The following is a 21425-nucleotide window of genomic DNA, read 5'->3' as shown; positions in this document are numbered from 1 at the left end:
GGACTGAGAGTGTGTTTTTTGTTTTGTTGTACTGTTAAATGTTCGTGCTGTAGCCTGGGGGGTTAGAGGCAGGGCCTGCGGGGCCGTGCCTGCGCTGTAACCTGGCACAGTCACTCAACTTCACTACGTCCTTTCCGTAGTTATGAAACTTTCGAGCGCAGGTTTTGTAACCGAGACGTCCTGACCAATCACGGCACGAGTTTAATGCTCACGTGACGATGTTTTTTATGTAACAAACGGGTGTCTATGGGAAAGTCGGTCCACTACAGCGTCAAAGACCGTGGCAGCTATAGAAATGTATAGACACGTTAACAGAAGAAAACCCAAATCTACATAACACTTGCTTTTTCTAGTTTGAAGTACGCCACAATGTCGCACGTGCAGGACGTACCGGAGGAGAGGAGCGCCTTCTTCATCGGCGCCGACTCGGACGCCGTCTCGGAGGAGGAGGACCACCATCAACTTATACTGCAAAAAGCCAACGCGCTAGCTTCGGAAAACTGCCTGAAAGAAGCCATTGACTGGTTTTCCGTTGCTATGCGGTACGGCACCGTGAGACCGGAACATTTAAGCACTTTCGTGGACTGTATCCTCCGCAACTTTAAGAGGAAAGCGGCGGGGCCAGACTCCCTCTCGGGCCAGAGTCGGGACGCAGGGGATGTAGCTAGCTGTGCGTACGATGTGTTCGACTGTCACAACTGTCATGGCTTTCTAGGTGAACCTGTGACCTTAGACTGTGGACATACGTACTGCAAAAGGTGTTTACAACGACGGCTGCTGTCTAAATGTAAGCTGTGCAGTGAAGCCGTCAGCGGTAAGGAGAAAGTGAATGTAATTCTCTGCGGACTGTTAGAAAAATGGTTCCCCGACGAGCTGAAAAAGTCCAAAACACTATGTGAAGTGGACGAGTTGTGTAGAAGAAGCCGCTACCAAGAAGCTGTGTCGCTAGCTACTGATATAATTCAGTGTGGTGAGTAAAATGACAATACAGCCATGTTCTTGGAACAGGGGGGGTGTTTCCTGATGGTGTGTGTCTGCTGCGCACTCTCACTGAGGCTCATAGCAACATGGTTATGTTTTTTATGTCAACAACATATAATTGAATACAATAACTGTGTTTGTCTGATGCTGGTGGGCCCTGGGGGGTGAGTAGAGTGAGTTCTACTGACCAACATTTTGAAAAGCAGTGCTCCATGTGTTGAACTGGTGCCAGTCTCCTCCCATTGGCTGCTGTTTGATCTGGTCCGTCCTGCTTACGACACTCGTGCAGCTGCGCACGCGCGATCGATGCAAGTTGCATAAGGCAGGTCGTGACACAGAAGGTGCATCTCATTTCTCTTATATGTCATTTCCTCGCTCATTGCCCCTCGTTTGTACCGGAAGTTGTCCCGATGCGCCATCTTGAAGGAAGTGTCAAAGCTCGTATTTAATTAATTTAATTTTTTTTTTTGTCTTGCAGTTTATTCATATTTTTCAGATACTCAAGACATGATGTAACCATATTTAGAAATCTTACCAGGTAACAGTAAAGAAACAGAACCCTGCAAACAAGACATAATAAAAACACTAAAGACAAAACAAAGACAAAAAAACACGTAGGATAAATTATATCCATAAGGGGCAGCAAACAAAATTATTTAAAGTTTAACAAATATTCAGCGTTTTCCCAGCTCTGGCATCTTTCAGTCCCTGCTATGTTTCTTTGCAATGTTCTATTTCTATGTTTAATTCTGGTATTTCTGGTTTCCATTTCCATTTTCCATATAAAATAAATAAATTCAAAATACAGAGACATCATGACCATATTTTGGGTTATTAAGAAATTAACTTACAATCAGAATATAGATAAATAGATGCAAATAATGATTAACCTAAATAATGTAAACGCAGTCTGTGACTGTAAATGGGACAAGTACAGTATAAATACAGAGTGTGGGTTGTTGTTAATGTGTTTGTTGAACAGAGAAAACTCTGCTGCTCTGCCACAGACAGGCCAAACGCTTATCTGTATTATTAGGCTATGAGCACAGTGTAAGGGTGACATATATTCTACCAAAAGTCTCTTCGGCTGTGATATGGCACCAGTACCGAAGGATGCACCAAAAAACCCCAATGTGATTAGTATATCATTAAATCTCTCAGTAAAAGCCCTCTCAGACTCAGTGCTGAGACTGGATCAGTGAACACAGCAGCTGCAGCGTGAGCGAGATATTAGGTTATAATTACAGTTATTAAGATGCAGAGCCAAGTTTTTTGAAACCTACCGTCATTATAGGACAGAATCATGAGTGGTCTTGCTGTCATTGGTGCAGGACTCTTTCAGAAGCTGTCATATAATTAGATAATGACCTCAATAATGACCTGGCAGTCATGGAATGCAGACGTGTGATTCTCTGCAGAGCAGCTGCTGAAAAATACCTGTTCTATAGTTCTGCTGTAGTGGAACATATATGCACAGTTTATTTAGCTTTATGACTTTTCCTTATGTTCTGTGTGAGCATCACATTATGTTCGTGCACTCAAACAGCCATCAGCGGCCTGATCAGCTGCTGCTGTCATCAGAAATGGGCATCGCTTCACGTGACACTTGAGAGGAAACAATGTCTCATGTCTTTTAAAACATTTGCTCGTGTCCTCTCTTCTCTTTCCTTGTGTCTGTCCATGCATCCCTGGTGGGAGGGACTAAGATGCAAGGAAAACACTAGAGGGAAGCATGGATGCAATTTGAGAGATGCAGCTAGAGTGGGGCAGGTTTTGTAACTTATGAAGTGGGAGGGTATTTGAATATTGTAAGTGTTGTGAATTTTATGAGGCACAGTTTCATAAATGTTTTATAAGAGGATGAATGTGCCATTTGTTAGCCAGTTTATGAAGTGGGGCAAGGCTGGTGGTCCAAATAGACAATCAGCCAGACAGTTAGCTTTTGTAACAGACCCTGATGTTATGCAAGGAGATAAAGTAGGTTACTCCTGTTGCAGATGATTTATAGTTAACAAAACCGAGATGATGGGGATGATGGAGGATGTTGCAAATCCAAATACTGGCTGTCAAAGCTTGTATAGACAATGTCAATGAGATACTCTCACCACTGACAGCAAAAGTGTAGTGCCCCTGAGCAAGGCACTAAACATCCAGCTACTTCAGTATAGGTGACCTGTTGTTGCAAGCTGTCTGCATGTTCATTGGATACAAAATGTTGAAGTGTTGCGGTTACATCAGCCTGTCTTAAAGTGAAATTTCTGGGAATTTGCAGCTGAGAAAACAAACTGCATATAGCATGATGCATTGTGGGTAAAACACTGCCTTGCAAGAGCAATCTTTTTTTTTTCCACTCCAATCACTGAATCTCAAATTACCACAAACCATGTGAGAGAGAGCAATCTTGACTTCCTTACATTCAGTTATTTTCTTCTGTTGTAGTTAGGAGGTTATTAGCTTAAAAAGCAATTTTCAGTTATTGTGTCCACTATAGAGCTGCAATATATGCTGCAATATATCAGATGGTATGAAAATTGACAGTTTATATTTGCTTATTCATTGAAAAAATCATATGGATGGAGAATCTCAACATAATTTGTTATTTTGAGTGGTTTTACGCAAAATTCCATTTTTAAAAAATGACGTCAAATTTCAAGCGTTGTAATAAAACATTTGTTCATCGAAAAAACCTTCTGTTGACATTCATTAATGGGACATTGAAACTGATGATAATAATAATATTATCAATGTATAAAATAATCTTTGCAACCCTAGTAGATAGACACTTGATCTCCCACAACATGACAATAAATGTCAGACCATTCGGCTGGAAAATATTTCTGGACCTTCACCTGGTTATGAGAGCTTATGGAAACATCCGTTGGAATCTGGGTCAAGTGATATAACACATATGTAACTCTGCTGTGTCCTCGTTGACCTCTGTTACTTAGACACAGGATATGTGGTGCAACCTAAACTACTGCATTATAATCCACTGGTGATCCTGTCACCAGGGGAAAGCCTAAACACAGATGAGTTTAACTAGAACTACTTGTCTTCATGTTAACCTAACATGACTTTCCCCCATTTGTTTTACAACTTAGAGTACTGACTGAAAGACAGGTTATGGGTGAAAAGACTGTAAAAACATTGCATCCCTTTGCAAAATATGTATGCACAATCTGCTCCTGCATCGTGTCACTAGTTAGATATAGAAAACCAGCGAAACAAAGCTCGCTGGTCGCTGATTGGCTACAGCTCATGACAAATATCTGCAATATGTATGATTTAGGGTTGCATGATACTGAATTTTTTTTGCAGATATCCCATATGCCAATTTATAACTAACTTGTCTGACTGATAACCGATACTGATTTCAATTTAAAAAAAAAAAAAAAATTCCACCACCTAATTTTAGTGATCATCAAGTCTCTTCTGTAGTGGAATTAACATAAATTTATGTATACTCTCATTGTGACATGGACATGTAGACATGAAATACAGTGCTTTTCGATGTTAATTATATACATTTATTGTGCAAAGTAAGGAAAAATACTTCAACTTAGGGTTGATGTTTTTTTACACTTTGCCAATTAAATCTGCACGTTGGCTGATTGCAGTATTTCGTTTTAAACCCAGTAACTGCAGATACAGATGATGTGCTGATATTTTTGTGCATTACTATGGTTATGGGTCCTCACATTCTGACCTTTGATGCATGTCATACCCTCTCTTCTATCATTTCCTGTCTACTTCTTCTGTCCTTATAATGTCACAAAAACAGTAATACATGTTAAATGTGGGTAATTTTTGGCACTTTATGCCAAGACGGTCACTTGACATTGGGTCAAGGATGCAGTCTGATGTCTTTGGAGTCGTACCACCTGCTTTTGACAGCAGCTCAGTGTCCTCAGTGATGCAGGCAACCCGAGAAACAGGACAGAAACTTCTAGATATTCAGAGGTTGATGTTATCATAATGAGACAAACCACCTGTGGTACTGCTCATATTAGCATCTGCCGTGCATCACAAAAATGAACTAAATCCCATTTGTCTCAATGAGAGGTGATAAATGACTTGGATTGAAAGTGTGCCATGCGCAGAAAATGAATGAATCTTATTGAACTTGTGATGGATTGCAGGTAAAGTTAATCAACTAAAAGAATTTATTAGTCAGTGATGTCTTCAGGACAGACTGATTTAAAGACTCACAATAGAGTGACATATTTGAGTAATTCGATGATAAAAAATGCCTGATTTTAACACAGTGCACATACACAGGTGTAAAAGGTCATGTTTGTTTATACCTGGTTATTATTCCAAATAGTTTACGGCCTCTTAACTCTGTTCATTATTGATTTGGGGTATTAGTAGCTCTTATGTTGCCTTTATTACAGCCTCCTGTTAGGAACAGACACACACACACACACACACACACACACACACACACATATATAAAATCCGCTGATCTCATCTATTCGTCTTCTGCATTGTCTGTTGAGAATTCAGAACCACAGGTGATATATTAATAGTGTTTGTCATGTAGTTATGTAATGTATGACTTGCAGGAAGTGACAGTTTTGAAACTTTCTGTTGAAGTAAACACTACTTGCCCACACAAGCAGAAAAGGTTGAGTTTGCCCATTAAACCACAGACAATTTGATGTAATCAGTATTATGGTGTTACTTGTGCTATGTTTCATAATATCAAGATGACTTACAATTAAATGATATATGTTTGAATAAATGTACTGTGCTCACTAATATTTAAAGATAAGTACTTGAGTGAAACCCTTTCCTCAGAGCTAATGAAGGTTTTTCTCCCCCCTCTTTTTCATCTCTCCTGCAGATCCAGAGACAACAGCAGCGGCTCGATTGTCTCGAGCGGAGGCGTACATGGCTCTCAAACTGTACCGTCTGGCTTTGGAGGACACAGAATTTAGTCCCGAGTCCAGCTGTTCTGCTGAAGTAGGTCACTCACTGATACTGTAGTCCTTTCTTACCCAATGCTATGGAAATGTTCAAATTTGTATTGATAATCTCTTTTGTTAGGCTCACAGTCACAGTTATGACTCAATGACAAGAGTCGGCCTGTCGCTATGATTACATTTTATTTTACTTATTGTACGATATATGGACATGACCTCAGTATTGCTTGTGCTGTTTTTATGTGTGTTTGTTGACATGAGAATGTCACCAACACTTAAGCCAACAACCAGAGAACCCGCAGGGTTTGCCAAAGTACTAGGCACAGCTTCTCATATTTTTCAAGAGAATAAGAAAACACTTGAAAGATGACGCAGTGTAGCTCACAGGTAGCCAGCAGCCACACTTTTGAAGTTGAAGAGTGCACAGTCCTGATAGTTGTTAGCTTGTCAATCCTTGGCAACAAGCCAATAAGTCCATCGTTTGTCGTTTTAACCTCCAACAACTTCATCTTCCACTCTGTAAATCGACCAGCGAACCGCCTGACTTCCCAGCTGTCGATAGCCCGGAGCCGACTGCAGCATTCCAGCCGCATCATTGAGGAGACTGCGGTGTTCCTGGAGCTTCGCTAAGCTTGTTTATGAGTTATAAGAGGCATCTTTTATTTAATTTTTGGGCCAAATCTTGTATTACGTCTCAAATGGAGTAATTTTTGCCCACTCCTTTAAAGGTACTAAAATGATCATACTGCCTTGTACATAACAAGTTTTCTTGCGCGTGGTGCTTGTCATCAGGTGTTAATTACGTAGAAATTTTATCTATTTTTTCATATTCCAATGTCTGAATATTCTCATGCTCTTTGAAAAGGTGTATTTGCATTATTATGCAATTATATTATCATTATATCAGTTGCATTAAATAGTCTCTAAATGGCAATAATACAATTTATTGCTCTAATGTTGGGACAATAGTCCCAAAATTATAGATAGACAATAGTCCAATAGTAATAGAGTATAATCAGTGTTAGTTCTGACACCTGATTTAATGTCCTTTATTTTGTTGATGCTGTAAGAATGCTTACACTGCCAGATTGTTTACGCATCACACACAGCACACTCACCCGCCTTGACTTGCCTGAGTCTGGCAGTCAGTCTCCTCTGATATGTCGGTCAGCTGGTCAGTACTAAGAAAAGGTGTATTTTAAGATTGCCTCCCGCAAAGCTAAAGATGGAGAGAACCTAGTAGCGCTGGATTATAGTTTCAAGTTCCTTTTAGGTCAGATACACAGAATTATGTTAATACATTCATTCGTTTTTTTCATAGAATAGAACTGTTCTGAAAGTGAATTTCTAATGCGTTTCTTGGCAACTGAATTCACTGAATCATAGTCTAAGAATAATTTCTCTCTGGTGACCCTGCTTATTTGTTTACACGGGATATTTATAGCGACCTCCTGCTACTTTTGTATTGTATAAAAGGCCTTGTCCTAGGGTAAACAAGTTAATAGTATCATGACTAAAGAAGATTTTCAAGAGCACAACTGTGAATGCAGTGATTAAGGTCAGAGCCACTGTTCACTATTACATTAGTAACAGGAGTCTAAGTGTCTGAGTCGAAAGCAGAGGATATTTTTCATTTGTTGGGCAAAGTCTATCATGAAAAAGAACCAGTGTATTTCATATTGACTTTTGAGAGAAGAGCTGCGTGTCTCTTGTGTTCGCTCTGGCTGTTTTTAAAGTTCAGCATCATTTTTGAATCTGCTCTTAAGATGCATGTTAAGCATAAACACATACCAGTAAGAGAAAACATTTAAGAAGGTTAAAGATGGACTAGTGTGTCCTAAACGTGAGAGTGAGTGTGAAAACAAAAGCTGGTGCAGAAGTATGATTTCTCTCTTTCTGTCCTTTCAGGCTCTATTTAGGAAAGCTATGGTGCTGCACGAGATGGGCCAAGTGGACGAGTCCCTCCAAGTCTTCCTTCGCTGCCTGGCTGTGGACGAGGACTTCCCCAGTGCTAAAAGACAAGTGGAAAAGGTGAGAGAATTTAAGAGGAAGTAGTTAGTGTGCTGACAAATTGGAAGAGAAAAAGACAAAATACAAAAAAATAAATAAAAAATTGTACCATTGCTTTGATGAATTTCGGGACAGAAAATTAGTTCCCCAACTCTTTGATTGGATTGCTGGGAACATAAAGGATCTTTGTCCTGCAAAGCCATTTGTTGTGTTTTTATAGCTAGCATCTGCTTTTATACTACATTGACTTAATGAAACCTCTTTTTATGGCATGGCTCCTAAAATCCCACTCAAGCGTTATGACTAAATAAACCAATAACATGGTAGAGATGCAGTGTTATAGACATCCTCTTGTATTACTGTGCTTTTAATTGGATTTACATCGTGCATTGTCCTCCGTGCTTGGAAGTGTGTCTGGAATTTATTGGCAGAGATTATGAACAATACTTGTGTTATTCTGCTCATTAATACTGATATACGTCAGTCAAGCACATTTGCAACTCTTTACAGTTTATAGACAAACTCAAAATGTATATTTCCACTCTCAAATGAAGAGTGCAAGAGAGTGCAGATGTAGACGTCTCACATAAGAATAACGATGAGATGCGAATTCAAAATATATGCATTATTGGAGTAATAGATATGATCATTATTGTAAACATGCCAAAAAATTGGACAACAAAGTATAAGTAAGTAAAATAACACCAGAATATCAATCAGAAATATTCAGTTAACAACATAAGTATTTAATGTTCAAAAAGGAGTAGGAGGAAATACTTAGCAAATACTACCTCCTTTTAACAAATTGAATTACAAAAAAAAACCATTTTAAACATTAACATTCCCAGTTTCTTTCCGAGTCTTCACCATACACACCTCGATCTAATCAAACAAAAATAAACAGTCAAGACTTAACAAGAACAGAAGAACAGAACATTTGGAATAAACACACACACACACACACACACACACACACACACACACACACACACACTAAAACAAAGAAAACATGTAAAAACAGTCACACTATCAAAAGCATCTTACCAACTGTGTCCCCTGTATCACTCAGCCAGCTCCCCTCTCTGTTCTACCAGCTCTTATCCCTTCAGTATGTTGCTTTTGAAAATATGTTTCATTTTGTTAAGTGCTGTATATTTTCAAATCCACACTACAGCTGTTCCATAAATTAACCCCTTGTACTGTAATGCAATGATTTTTGGCGTTAGTTCTCACAAATTGTTTCTTGAACATGCAAATTCCTCTCAAATCAAGGCAGTAGTTGATTTCTCTCACGCTACGTATGATTTGAACTGGTTGGAATTCAACCAGATTAGTGGTTTTCTGAACAACTCTAATGGTTCTTTTTTGGAGGATGAAGATTGGATTTGTGTTTGTTTTTTATGTATTTCCCCACACTTCCATACATTATGGATCATAGAAACGTAGACAGGTTAACAGTAGGGATCAGTCAAAGTCTCAGTCCATCATGGAATTGCATAAGTCGTCAGAGGGTCAGGTCTTGTGACTTTGTCTGTAATGACATTAGTGCCACTTAATAGACTGACCACAGTGTTTTAGTTACATAAGCGTGACACAGTAGACTCGTGTATGCAGTCCCACGTACATTCACAGAGTAATGTGAAAGTTTGTTGCCTCTTAGTGATGAAAATACAGCTATTCAGCTACTAATGCTGCTCAAGTTTTGTGTAATCATCTCTGAATCATCGTTGCATAAGGAAACATACATAATCACATTAGTCATGGCATACCAGTTTTCACTGGGAATAAAGTGTGTGGAATTGATTGGAGCTGTAGTCAAGAGTTGCTGGTTGTATTGAGTTCTTGTCTGAATTCTTTTTTCTGACTGTTTCTGAAAGAGACACCGTTCAGACCAGACATGTATCTACAGAAGTGTGGGAGCCAGACAGCGTGCATCAATAGCATGTCAAATTAAGTTTGTGCAGCATCTAATCACACTTACAGTCTCAAAGGCCTTCCCAATATCCATATAATGAAAACAGAAAAGAAGCTAAATAAAAAATGACAGCCTCCACTCTTGTTGCTGTCAAGGCTTCCAAACAATAATGAGCATATGGTTACACATTATGCCCACCATAAACCAGAAGCCTAACATGCACTACAAAAAAAAAAAAAAGTGTGACACCCTCTTACATTTAAAGAGTTTTAAGTCACACACTATAAGATGACATATTAACAATTCAATAACAATGTTGACAGTGCTCTTATCAATTCAGCATCAAAATAATTCATAAATTCGAAATATATCTATGTGTAAACTTGATGTTTTGATTTTTGTTGCCTCAACTCACTACCAGCTATTTTAGTGGGGGGAGATAGTGGGAATGAGACGCGAACTGTTTCAAATATGAACATTTGTCACTAAAGGAAATACAGGTTGGTGGAACAGATTTATGCCTAATAAACACAGACTCCTCCAGATTGTCCTCCTTTTCCATAGTCCAAGTCAAACAAGACTTTTTCATGTCCTTGCACCTCCTTGGAGTCCCCTCCATGTTTACTGTCATTATGGTTTGCTGCTTCCCGTTTGATGTCAGAAAGAGTGCAGCAACTGGTTGTTGATGTTCACATCATTTCAAGACTAGAAATGTACAATAATCACAAATATGTTTGATTTTGTTGTAACGTAAAGACATGAAAAAAGCTGATTGAAGACAGGTCGGACTGAGTGTTAGGACTGCTTTACAACCATATAAGTAAGATCACAGAAGCGTGCATTAACTGAGGTGAAACTCATGATTTATTTCCACATTGGAACTATGTCTGCAACAGCGAAATAGCTTGTAAAGTCATTTGGTGTGAGGTGAGCATGTGTTGTAAAAAAGATTAAAATGCAAAAACTCAATCTTAATCACACTTACACAAGATTCTCATACCAGGTCTCAGGAAAATATAGCAAAAATAGAGATGTGTGTTGAGTGAGTCTGTCTGATTGTGCACATATGTTTAAGCTGACAGTACTGGGAGGAAGGGTTAATGGTCAAACACACTGAGGTCAAACTGAGGTTGTGCTGATATCTTTTCTGAACAAGAACAAGGCGACTCTGGGCAAAGTTTGTGTTTTTTTTGCATCGTATCACCATGTAGATTATCATGACTGAGTTTGCTCTTGGTCCTGGTTATGGAACTGGATTCACAGTATTGTGCGGTTAAATCTTATGTCAATAACTCCTATGTGCATAAAGGACAAAAGTCTGTATTTTCCTCACCACACACTGCATGTTTGCAGACTTGAAAAAAACTTTTTCCACTAAACCTGGTGTATTCAAAATAACCAAAAACATTTTTTTGCATCGTAGACACTTTTTAAACAATGTCTGCTTGCAAATGTGAAAGTGTGCAAAAACCTATGCGCAGGCTGATAAACCGAGTGCTTTGTTACAGATCCTGTGCGACCTGCTCTCCCCAGCTGATGAGAATGTCAAGGTCGGCCTCCGGGAAACTACACAGAACACGTCACCTCACTTGCGCAGTAAAACACTAGTGTCCGATGTTAAAGTCCAACCACAAAGCCCAGACCAAAGACAACACCAGATCCGTGCTGCCTCGGCACACCTCCATCTGGACAGCCAGGAGGTACTGGCAGACTCCATAATGATACCACATTGTTTATCAATGACTTGCTTCCATGCTTTTGTCGCCATGTGTTTCTGTAAACCGTCATCATCGTCTGCCCCTCTGTCTTCTGTCATTATTCAGAAACGCTGGGAAAGCGTGGAGCGGCCTGGTCTGAGCAGAGCTCATTCACTGCGGATGCACGGCTCCAGCTGTGGTGAGGAGGGGCTGAAGAGAGTCTGCTCAGCTCCGCAGCTGGGCGACGAGGACAAGGGCAGCCTGCTAAAGAGGAAGCTGTCAGTGTCCGACACAGAACCCTGTGTCGTGGACAGCGGAAGTAGCAAACTTAAAAAACAAGGTGAGTGACGAATCCCACCATTGTGTTGCTCTCTGTTCTTCTTAACCCTTCAACACCTGGATCGACATGAGTTTTCTTGTGCTGCATTCAGACGCCTTTCTCAAGCATTTCAAGCAGTGAAACCTGAGGAAATTGGTTTTATTTATTTAGAAACATGAGAAACAAGGCCGTTAGGTAAAAAATGCCCTGCAAATTGCAAACAGAAATTGTAAAAGGTAACCAAAAAAATTGAAAATAAATTATCCGAGGTGAGGGGTTGCATATTGAAAGTTAGTGAAAATTTACCAGTGATCTATATTCCTAAATCTTATATTTGTATTCAAACTTATGTTCCAGAAAACAAACATTTTTAACCACTCTATTTTATTTTTTCAACGTTGCTTTTTTTGTTTATTTTCAGGTTATTTTCTTGTAGTTTTTTATAATTTTCTGCTTTTTTTTTTTTTTAACTGTTTCTTGTCAATTTGCTCATTAGCTTCCTTGCATGCTTTGGAAAGAAACCAAGCCGATTTGCCTAGGTTTCTCTCTTCTGTTTCCTTTCTTACCAGTATCAAAAACTCCTGCCTTATTGTCCACACCTAATTGTTGAATGCTTTTATCTCCCTGGTTGCCTTTAGGAGTAAAAGGTGCAAAAGGCTCCAGACAAAAAGCTGCCAAAGCTAAAACCAGCAGAAGTGTTCCTGAGGACCTGCTGGACCCCAACGACTTGGAGTGCTCTCTCTGCATGAGGTAAGGTCACACACCTGTGGACACACACGTTTTCACACACTTGTAAATGACTGAAAATGATGAATTTAACACTTGTTGCATCTCTGTGATGTATGCAGGTTGTTCTATGAGCCTGTGACGACACCATGTGGCCATACCTTCTGTAAAAACTGTTTGGAACGCTGCTTAGACCACATGCCCCAGTGTCCCCTCTGTAAAGAGAGCCTAAAGGAGGTGAGAGAGCATCTCAGCATGTATTGATTGAATCAAGATATTACTCTCATCTTGCTATTCAACATCTTGTGTTCTTTACTCTCTGTTTTACTCACTAACTGGTATCCTGCTCTCTCCAGTATCTAGCATGTAGAAAGTACAGGGTGACCACAGTGTTGGACACACTGATCAAACAGTATTTGAGACAGGAGCACGCAGAGAGGACTAAGACTCAAGTGGAGGAGACCAGAGAACTTTCTGAGTGAGTATTTGTGTCTCTGGCCTGATTGAAATTTATTGTTCATTTTCAGAAGTTTCAAAAAGGTTCAAAGGGTCTAAATTGTCCTCTCCTTCCCTCCCTCTGCGCAGCCTGACAAAGAATGTGCCTATCTTTGTGTGTACCATGGCTTACCCCACCGTGCCTTGCCCCCTGCATGTCTTCGAGCCTCGCTACCGTCTCATGATCCGCCGCTGCATGGACACAGGCACACGGCAGTTTGGGATGTGTATCAATGATCCCCAGAAAGGGTAAGCATGCAACACACTAACATGCAAGAATTGTCTGAATGACAGTGTTGGGGGCCTTTAAGCCAGACACATCTGCACATATGGAATAAAGGAACCTCTGGAACTCTCTGCTACAGCTCAGCTGTCTGAAAAAGAATGAATACTAAATGGCGTCCGTCCTTTCCTGCAGGTTTGCAGATTACGGCTGCATGCTGACCATTAGGAGTGTCCATTTCCTCCCTGATGGACGGTCAGTAGTGGACACTATCGGAGGGAAACGCTTCCGAGTGTTAACCCGAGGAATGAAGGATGGTTACAGCACCGCTGACATCGAGCATTTGGGTGATACCAGGGTAAGAACCACTGAAACTAACACTGATTTTATCTACAGTTTGTTGTACTTTAATAATCATACTCCACCCAAAACAGAACGGAATACATCCACAACTCAGACTCACTCTCCTCACTTAAAATAAACTCAAAACCCACCTTTTTGAAAAATACCTGTCTCCCACTGCCTCCTCAAATCTGAGCTGGCATATCCTCTGAATTTTGCGTTTGTATTCTGTTCTTGTATTTGTATCTGTTCTGTTCTTGTAGTTTGTATTCTCTATTTTGCATCTGTATTTGTTTTTCTTTTTGCATTTCATGTTCAGCATCTTCGAGTATTTGGATTATTATTATTATTATTATTATTATTATTATTATTATAGAATACAATACAAATACAATAGAATAAACAAAAATGAGCAAAATAGTATAGAGTGGAACATAATAGAACAGAATAAAATAGAATGAAACAAAATAAAATGGATTGGAAGGGAATGGAATGGATTGGAATAGAATAGAATTGATGGGAAGAGAATAGAATGGAATGGAAGGGGATAGAATAGAATGGAAGGCAACAGAATGGTAGACTTGTTTTTTTTTAATAGTATAATATAGTAAAAAAAAGAAAACAACAACAACAAAGGCTGATAGGTTATTTGACTCTTGTGGATCAGGTGGAGGACAGTGAAGAGTTGGAGAGACTACAAGAGCTGCATGATGCCGTGTACGAGCAGGCCCGCGACTGGTTCCAGAACCTCAAGATCCACTTTCACAACCAGATCCTGCAGCACTTTGGACCGATGCCAGAGCGAGAAGCTGACATTCAGGTAAACATCCAGCACACTGCTCCTCTCATCCACAATTAAGCAACTATTGATTAATTGGTAGGAAAGAGTGTAATTGAAGATGTGAAATTTAACCGATCAATTAATGGAATGCGGTCAAAATATTAGTAATATGTTCAAATAAGCAGTTTTTAATGTATATATATATATATATATATTTTTTTTTTTTACCAATTTTACCAATAATCGATTAAGGAAAGTGCGTATGATTTGCAACCCCACTTTTTCCCTATGTTTTCGAAAGAAATCAAATTTTTGCAGGCTTTAAATGATCAAATAGTGTGTGAAAGGCGTCTGAACCCAGCACAAGAAAACTGATATCTATTCAGGCTTAAAGGGGTTAAACAACTGAAATGTATGTTTTGATGATCATTGTCAAGGATTTACTCACCAGCACAGTGCTTCCCTAACATTACTGACTTATTAAACACACATATTACCAGCTCTCTCATATATTGCAGGGTTAAATTGAATTTCATTTACCTTATTAAAATTAGTAATTAGAGCGAGTGAACTGGAAAATGATACCCTGAGCTTAATTAAACTTCTGCTGGGCTGTTGGCTTTCCTGACGAGGATCTAAGTGACTTAGAAGTAGTGTCATTCATATAGTTCATCTCGCAGCTGAATTTGTGAAATAACTTTGCAGCAGAACGTCAACAGCATGTCAGAGTGAAGCTGGGGATGTTACATTCTGTTGAGAAAAAAGTCATCACTGTAACTGCTCACCTTCAGTGCATGTTTTCCTCACAACCTTTTAAATAACAAAATGTAGATAACCAGCAGATAATCAAAAGAACAACAGCAGATATATAATAATGTCTTTTATTATTATTACTATCTAAGCCGTAGCAGTCATTTTCTTCTGAGAACTGCGGGTTTTTTCAGGCTCTTATTTCCTCGTCTGACACAGCAAGACGCTGCAAACTCCAGACTCTGAAATTGGATCATCTCATGACACACTTGCCTTTTGGGGAAACCCACATTACACCTCGGATTCACCTGCCTTACAAGTCTTAATACCGGAACACGGTTGTTGTGTACGCTCAGCTCTGGCTCGTAGCCCGCAGTGCTGACAGGGATTACTGCTCCGCTCTCAGGACAACCACGGGGCGGAGTCCATTGACAATATAGGCTAAAGAGCTTTACGGGTGCTTCATAACTAATCCCAGCGGCCCTGTGCATCAGAAGAGTGTCATGAAGAGAATCCCTGACTACACCACGTGCACACTCTCTAAAAAAGGAAAGTGTCGAGCTGGATTTTTAATGGCGTTATGTAATAACTGTAATTTTTTTTTTTTACGGTAAACAGTGCTGTGATTCTTTTGGCTAATGGCCAGTGTAAAATACAAAATGTAACATAGACATAGTATACATTATTCACTTCAAATCTTTAGATGTGTTGAGATCATGTTGTAACTGCCTCAGTCTGTGAAACTCAAAGAAAATGGGATTTTTTTTCAGCTCTGTGATTGTGATGCAGACATGCGTTTCTCTGGCAGATTACTTATAAAACTCATTTATGTTTTTACTAGGGCTGGGGCGACGCATCGACGTAATTGATTACGTAAATACTTGGATTCATGCAACGTGCGTCGCCGCGTTGCACCGTTTTATACCGTTTTATACCGTTTTATACCGTTTTACACAGCGCGCGTCATGAGACAGTGGGCAGCACCGATCGTGTTTTTTTAAATTCAGCGCTTGTGTATCAAGTTAGAGCGTGCACACGGCTTGCCCGAGCAGCACTTATCAGGCGCGTCTGCAGAAACGGTAGCTCGCCATGTTTTTCAGCGCATTTGTTCACTCTGGCAATAACTTTCCTCAGACTCAAGAATGAACTGATTATATTTTGGTGGTCAAAGGTTTAAAGTCAAGGTCACTGTGAGCTTGCATCCGTCTAATTCTAGTGAATGTGATGTCTTAAGAACACCTTGAGAAAATTTCTTTGAATTTGGCACAGAAGTCCACTGGGAGTCAAGAATGAACTGATAAGATTTTGGTGTTCATAGGTCAAAGTCACTGTGACCTTATCTGTTGCATTCTTGTATCTCAAGGACACCTGGAGGGGTTGTCTTAAACTTTGGCAATAACGTCCACTTAGACGTAAGGATGAACTGATAAGATTTTGGTGGTCAGAGGTCACTGTGACCTTGCATCTATCTCATTTTGGGAATGTGATATTTCAAAAAGGCCTTGAGGAAATTTTCTCAAATTTGGCACAAACATCCACTTAGATTAAAAAACAAACAGATCAGCATTTGGAGATCAAAGGTCACTATGACCTCATAAAACATGTTTTGACCCATAATTCAGAGATTCACTAGCTAATTACAACAAATGTTCACGCGAATGACTAATAGGATAAAATGCTCAAGTGACTGTGTTCCATGTTCACACACAAAGCTGTAACAGTATTCCTGCTCTCCTCTAGGCGACTCCTAACGGTCCGGCGTGCTGCTGGTGGCTCCTGGCCGTGCTGCCTATCGACCCGCGGTACCAGCTCTCCGTGCTCTCCATGACCAGCCTCAAAGAACGCCTGGTGAAGATCCAGCACATCCTCACATATCTGCAGAGCATCCCCAACAACTAGAGCTTCCTCTCCTCATCAACACAAATACTGGACGTTGAAGTGGCACTCAACATCTTGCCAACTTCTGTTTCTGCTGCCATCTGATCCTTCAGCGTTTGTTTTTACAGCTACAGGAGCCCTCGTCCTCACATGGAAAGCCTACGCAAGACAATGCAAAGCTGAAACATCCTTGAACTGTGGTTAACTGAAATGGAGATGTGGTCAAACCACCTCAGGGATACTTCCACTGATGCACATTATTTGTTTGAGACTTAATGAAATGGAAAAAAAAGTCTGCTCTCATTCTAAATGCTGTTCATTTTCAGAGGAACATCCTTGAGTGTTGAAATAAAAAGAGCAGTTAATAATCCACTCATATTTTGCTGTCTTAGGTGTCAGAATAATATATCTAATAATCAATGTTAAGCAAGGTGAAGAGAGTATTTAAGTAAGTGTTGGATCATCTGATGAGACCAGTGAAAAAAGGAAGTTGTTTTTTTTTTTCATTTCTGTAGTATGGAGGAAAGATGAGGTGATTCTGTGGAACAAAATCCTAAATGCTGAAATCCCTCAAAAAATGAAAGCAAGATGTGGTTTAGATGAACCAGTGAAAAGAGATTTGTGCAAAAACCAAGCGCAGCTAAAGGCAGGCGCACCAAACGCTCATGAAAGTATTAATCCATATCTTCCGAGCATTTTCTGTTTACTCTCTTCCCCCACAACTTCCATCGCTGCCTCTTAACCGAGGCAGAGGACCTTCCCGTTGAAAGAAGGAAACGGTTTGTGTTTCCTCCCGTCGTTTTGAGTTTCTTCTTAGTTTTCTTGCAAAGATGGGATGTTTTATCCCTCTTTACATCAGGTCACAGCCCTGAAATCTCATCCTAACTCTCTTCAAACACTTTCTTCCTCTCACAAATAACCTTAAGTCGTATGCACTATCTTCCATTGTTGTTATGGACCTTTAGAGACCCTGGTGGAGTTTTGTATTGAAGATTCAGTGGTTCTGTTCACACATTACTTGTCTCCTCTAAACCAAAAGATTGAGCTGCCCATGACATTAATTTAAGCTAATTTATTAGTAAAACTTTATTTGTACATTCTGACTGTGTTTGTATGAGAAATTCTAAAGGGGGATTTGCAATATTGTGACAAATCAAAACAAGACAAAAACATGTATGATACAACTAATGAGTGAGTGTTATCTTCCTTCAGAGCTGCTCTCTATGAGGAGGGGTCGGTTCACCAGTGCTCCAGTCTGGACTGCATTTGCCTTACACCATTGGGCATTGTGATTTTAAACAACACAATGCTTTGGCTTGGTAACCATTCCTTTTTTGCCATAGTGTGAAGTATGTTTTTATTGTATTTTTCTTTCTCTCGGTTAGTTTGAGGCACCATTTGTGCACAATGTGTATAATAAAAAACTTAAAATGAAATTCAAGTCAAGGCTGTTGTATGTAAATGATATGTAAAAAAAAAAAAAAAGGCTTTTTGGACAGATCTTGGTTTTTGGTCTGATGTTTTAAGTTATCAATTTTCAATAATAAATGCACTTCTTTTTCAGCTTCAGCCTCAGTTTCCACTGTTTGACCACTTAAAGAAAAGATGTTGAGCAGCATGCTGCGCTTTTGCTGCACTCACGTGATGTCGGAAGGTCGTAGTGTCCACTAGGAAGTCATTCTTCTGACTTTGTTGTGTTCATGTGCTTTGAGGTCGTAAAGTGGGAAAAGCATGGCAGCTACAAACACAATGGGTTGCATTTTAGTGCCAGTAGCATTTAAACAAGAAGTTAATAGCTGTTTCCAGTTTATTTATACTTGTATATATTATTTTATTTTGAATATATTTTTATATCATATATTTTTAGATATCTTTTTATTTAATCTTGGTCACTTCGCATAGACAGCAGTTAACATTAATACCATATTACACTTAACATGTGACCAAAAATTGATATTTAATCCATGAATTAGTAAATAAGTTTCTCACCATTGACCAAACATTGACTTTTGCCTTCATGTTTATGCATTTAAGAAGTCAAATCTGCAACTCGTGTTATAAAGTAATGTTATCAATGTTAGTATAGTCACCTGGAATGCTTTAGAGTTAAAAGTTTGCTTGCTTGCTACAGCTAGTAGATGCATATACGAAACTGTGCAACTGTTAAAAGTAAATGATCGCTTCTAGAAACGAAATGTTGAAATCTATAATTGTTTACCGTCAATTGTCGACAGTGACGCCATGCTTTACGCCATTTCTGCTGCCCTTAAGTGTTACACAAAAATCACAACTCGGGTATCAGCAAAATTTCCCAATTTACAATTCATAATTAATTACTTTGAAGGGCCGTTCATGTGCTGGTAACGCAACATGGAATACAATTAATATGATATTTCGAAAGAGCACATGAAGGCAGCATTTGCCCTTACAGTCAGGCCTAACTAACTCTTTGAAACCTGGATCAACATTACTTTCTTGTACTACTTCAGACACTTTAAGCAAATATTAAAAATAAAAAAGTAAATTGGTTTGATTTTTTCAAAAACATGGAGGAAAAGGCAGTGAGCAACTTGTTAAGAGATTTCCCACAAATTGCAAGAAATGAGGACATTTAGAGAATTATTTTTGAAAAAGCTAGGGAAAAATGTCCAGAGAACAATATTTTAAATGATCAGTTATATATATATATATATATATATATATATATAATATACATACAAAAAAATGTTTTTATAGAATTGTTGAATTCTTCTGAAGTTGCCCATTGCCTTCCTTCCATGTTTGAGATGGAAATAAATAAGCTCTATTTACTGTCTTTTTATGCACTATGGCTATGATCAATTTATAGCCTGTGGGCCAAATCTGGCCCCCAGTGGGGTGTCAGGTGGCCCTCCAGTCATTTTCTATTTCACAATAAAAATAAAGCGATTCACACTGGAAATTGTTTTTGTACTTTCTGTATAAATAAGGTGTCAGAGTGAAGAAAACAGCATCAAAATAGAACTTGTTTATGAATAAAGTGCCAGTAGCGGATCTTAGCTGAGACCCTAATATCCTACAATCCACGAAACATCCTAATCCTAGAAACGTCCTAAAATCCTAAAAAACAACCTAAAATCCTCCGCCAAGATGGCTATGTTTGGCGGTAGTGAGCCCCCCATGTCCATGCCATGGATGTCTTATGGTCCATGCCTTAAACCGACCTCGTTCCTCTGACTCATCCTGGTCGATCCTGGCGCTGACACAGACCTCAACCAATCACAGTCAGGGCGAGTATCTACGCAGCGTCAGTTACTCCTCGTGCACACGCTGCGCAGCCCCCCTCCCCCGCGCACGCTCAGTCAAGCTCACTACCGTTAGCGCGAGGCCTCGGGAGTAAACCCATGGAGGAAACAAATGGATGCGACGGCCGAAAAACAACCACCGCCAACGAAAAAACGGCGTATTTCTCTGCTGACAACAGCATACACAGCGAGGACAGGGTGACAGAAACAGACCGAAGACGAAAAGCGAACTAAAAGGGAATAATTCCAGAATCCGAGACGAAACGAGGAGAAACACCGGAGCTGTTTTCACGGGCTACCGAGACTTAACGGGACCTGAAAGGACTCCGAACTAACCGTGAGTTAGCCACATTTCTGCTTTAAATGTACTTAAAATTACGCCCGCTTAATTTTGTTTGAACTGGTTTGCCAAAAACATGAAACCACATTACTGAGATGGTTCCCCGCACTGTGACACTGCAGGCTGGGATGTGTAACTGTGATGTTGCTGTGGAGCTAACGTTAGCTTGTTAACAGTGCTGAGGCTGGTTAGCATTCATTTATGGCAGAGGGGCTGAAAATGTATTTGTGAAGTGCTCAGACAGACTTATCAGTTTTGGTTTATTGCTGATATTTATGTATGCTCTCGCGGTAAAATGTTGACTCATCACTTTTCCGCAGTTTAGTTAGTTCTGTTCACCACAGTTTCTGTTGTCAGATGCCTGCTGTACAAAAAGCACATGCTAATTCATGTTGTTTTGCCAAATAGAAATAGCTGTACGTTAGTTTTCATAGCAAAACGATTTATTTAAGGGTGGTGATTTTGTGTCTTTCAAGGCACAGGCTGACATTTAAGACCTATGCAAAAGTGCCAAAAACTGCATTTTCTCTAATGTCCACTTGGGGCCATCGTTTTGTACAGTCTATGTCGACATCAGTTTTCTTGTGCTCCGCTCAGACGCCTTTCACAAGCTACTTGACCCTTTGCAAACTGGGCAAATTGGTTTAATATCTGTCTTTAAAACATGGGGGGAAGACACAACGACCAGCTAGGCAAGAAATGTCGCACAACTCTTTGGAAATTTTACCCTAAAATTAGTTATAAAAAAGACGGGAAAAT

The 21425-nt window shown here is 39.6% G+C and overlaps 2 protein-coding genes across 2 annotated transcripts in view; both read left to right on the top strand.

Annotated features, from left to right (window-relative positions):
* Positions 1 to 203: 203 nt before the first annotated feature.
* Positions 204 to 18605, top strand: lonrf1 (LON peptidase N-terminal domain and ring finger 1). The gene is made up of 12 exons (XM_042485709.2): positions 204 to 970; positions 5828 to 5946; positions 7815 to 7937; positions 11340 to 11531; positions 11655 to 11868; positions 12486 to 12597; positions 12696 to 12810; positions 12930 to 13051; positions 13159 to 13317; positions 13487 to 13649; positions 14301 to 14453; positions 16905 to 18605. Exons 1-12 carry the CDS (start codon positions 370 to 372, stop codon positions 17061 to 17063), a joined length of 2232 nt encoding a protein of 743 aa, XP_042341643.2. The 5' UTR covers positions 204 to 369; the 3' UTR covers positions 17064 to 18605.
* A 1754-nt stretch (positions 18606 to 20359) lies between these two features.
* The window catches only part of doc2g (double C2-like domains, gamma), a 124411-nt gene continuing 123345 nt past the window's right edge, over positions 20360 to 21425 (top strand). Inside the window, 1 exon segment of the mRNA XM_088075419.1 lies at positions 20360 to 20663. The gene's annotated coding sequence lies outside the window, so the exon portion shown is untranslated.

This window comes from Plectropomus leopardus, chromosome 3 (assembly GCF_026936395.1).
Source record: "Plectropomus leopardus strain MGB_pleo_1.0 chromosome 3, ASM2693639v1, whole genome shotgun sequence".
Classification (NCBI taxonomy): Eukaryota; Metazoa; Chordata; class Actinopteri; order Perciformes; family Serranidae; genus Plectropomus; species Plectropomus leopardus.
The sequence above is the reverse complement of the archived record's forward strand: the minus strand, read 5'-3'. Positions and strand labels throughout refer to the sequence as shown.

Excerpts from the sequence above, each read along its gene's own strand:
- lonrf1 (XM_042485709.2), top strand. The coding sequence starts at position 370 with ATGTCGCACGTGCAGGACGTACCGGAGGAGAGGAGCGCCTTCTTCATC. Across the intron at positions 5,947-7,814 it reads AGTCCAGCTGTTCTGCTGAA|GCTCTATTTAGGAAAGCTAT; the intron begins GTAGGTCACTCA and ends CTGTCCTTTCAG. Across the intron at positions 14,454-16,904 it reads AGCGAGAAGCTGACATTCAG|GCGACTCCTAACGGTCCGGC; the intron begins GTAAACATCCAG and ends GCTCTCCTCTAG.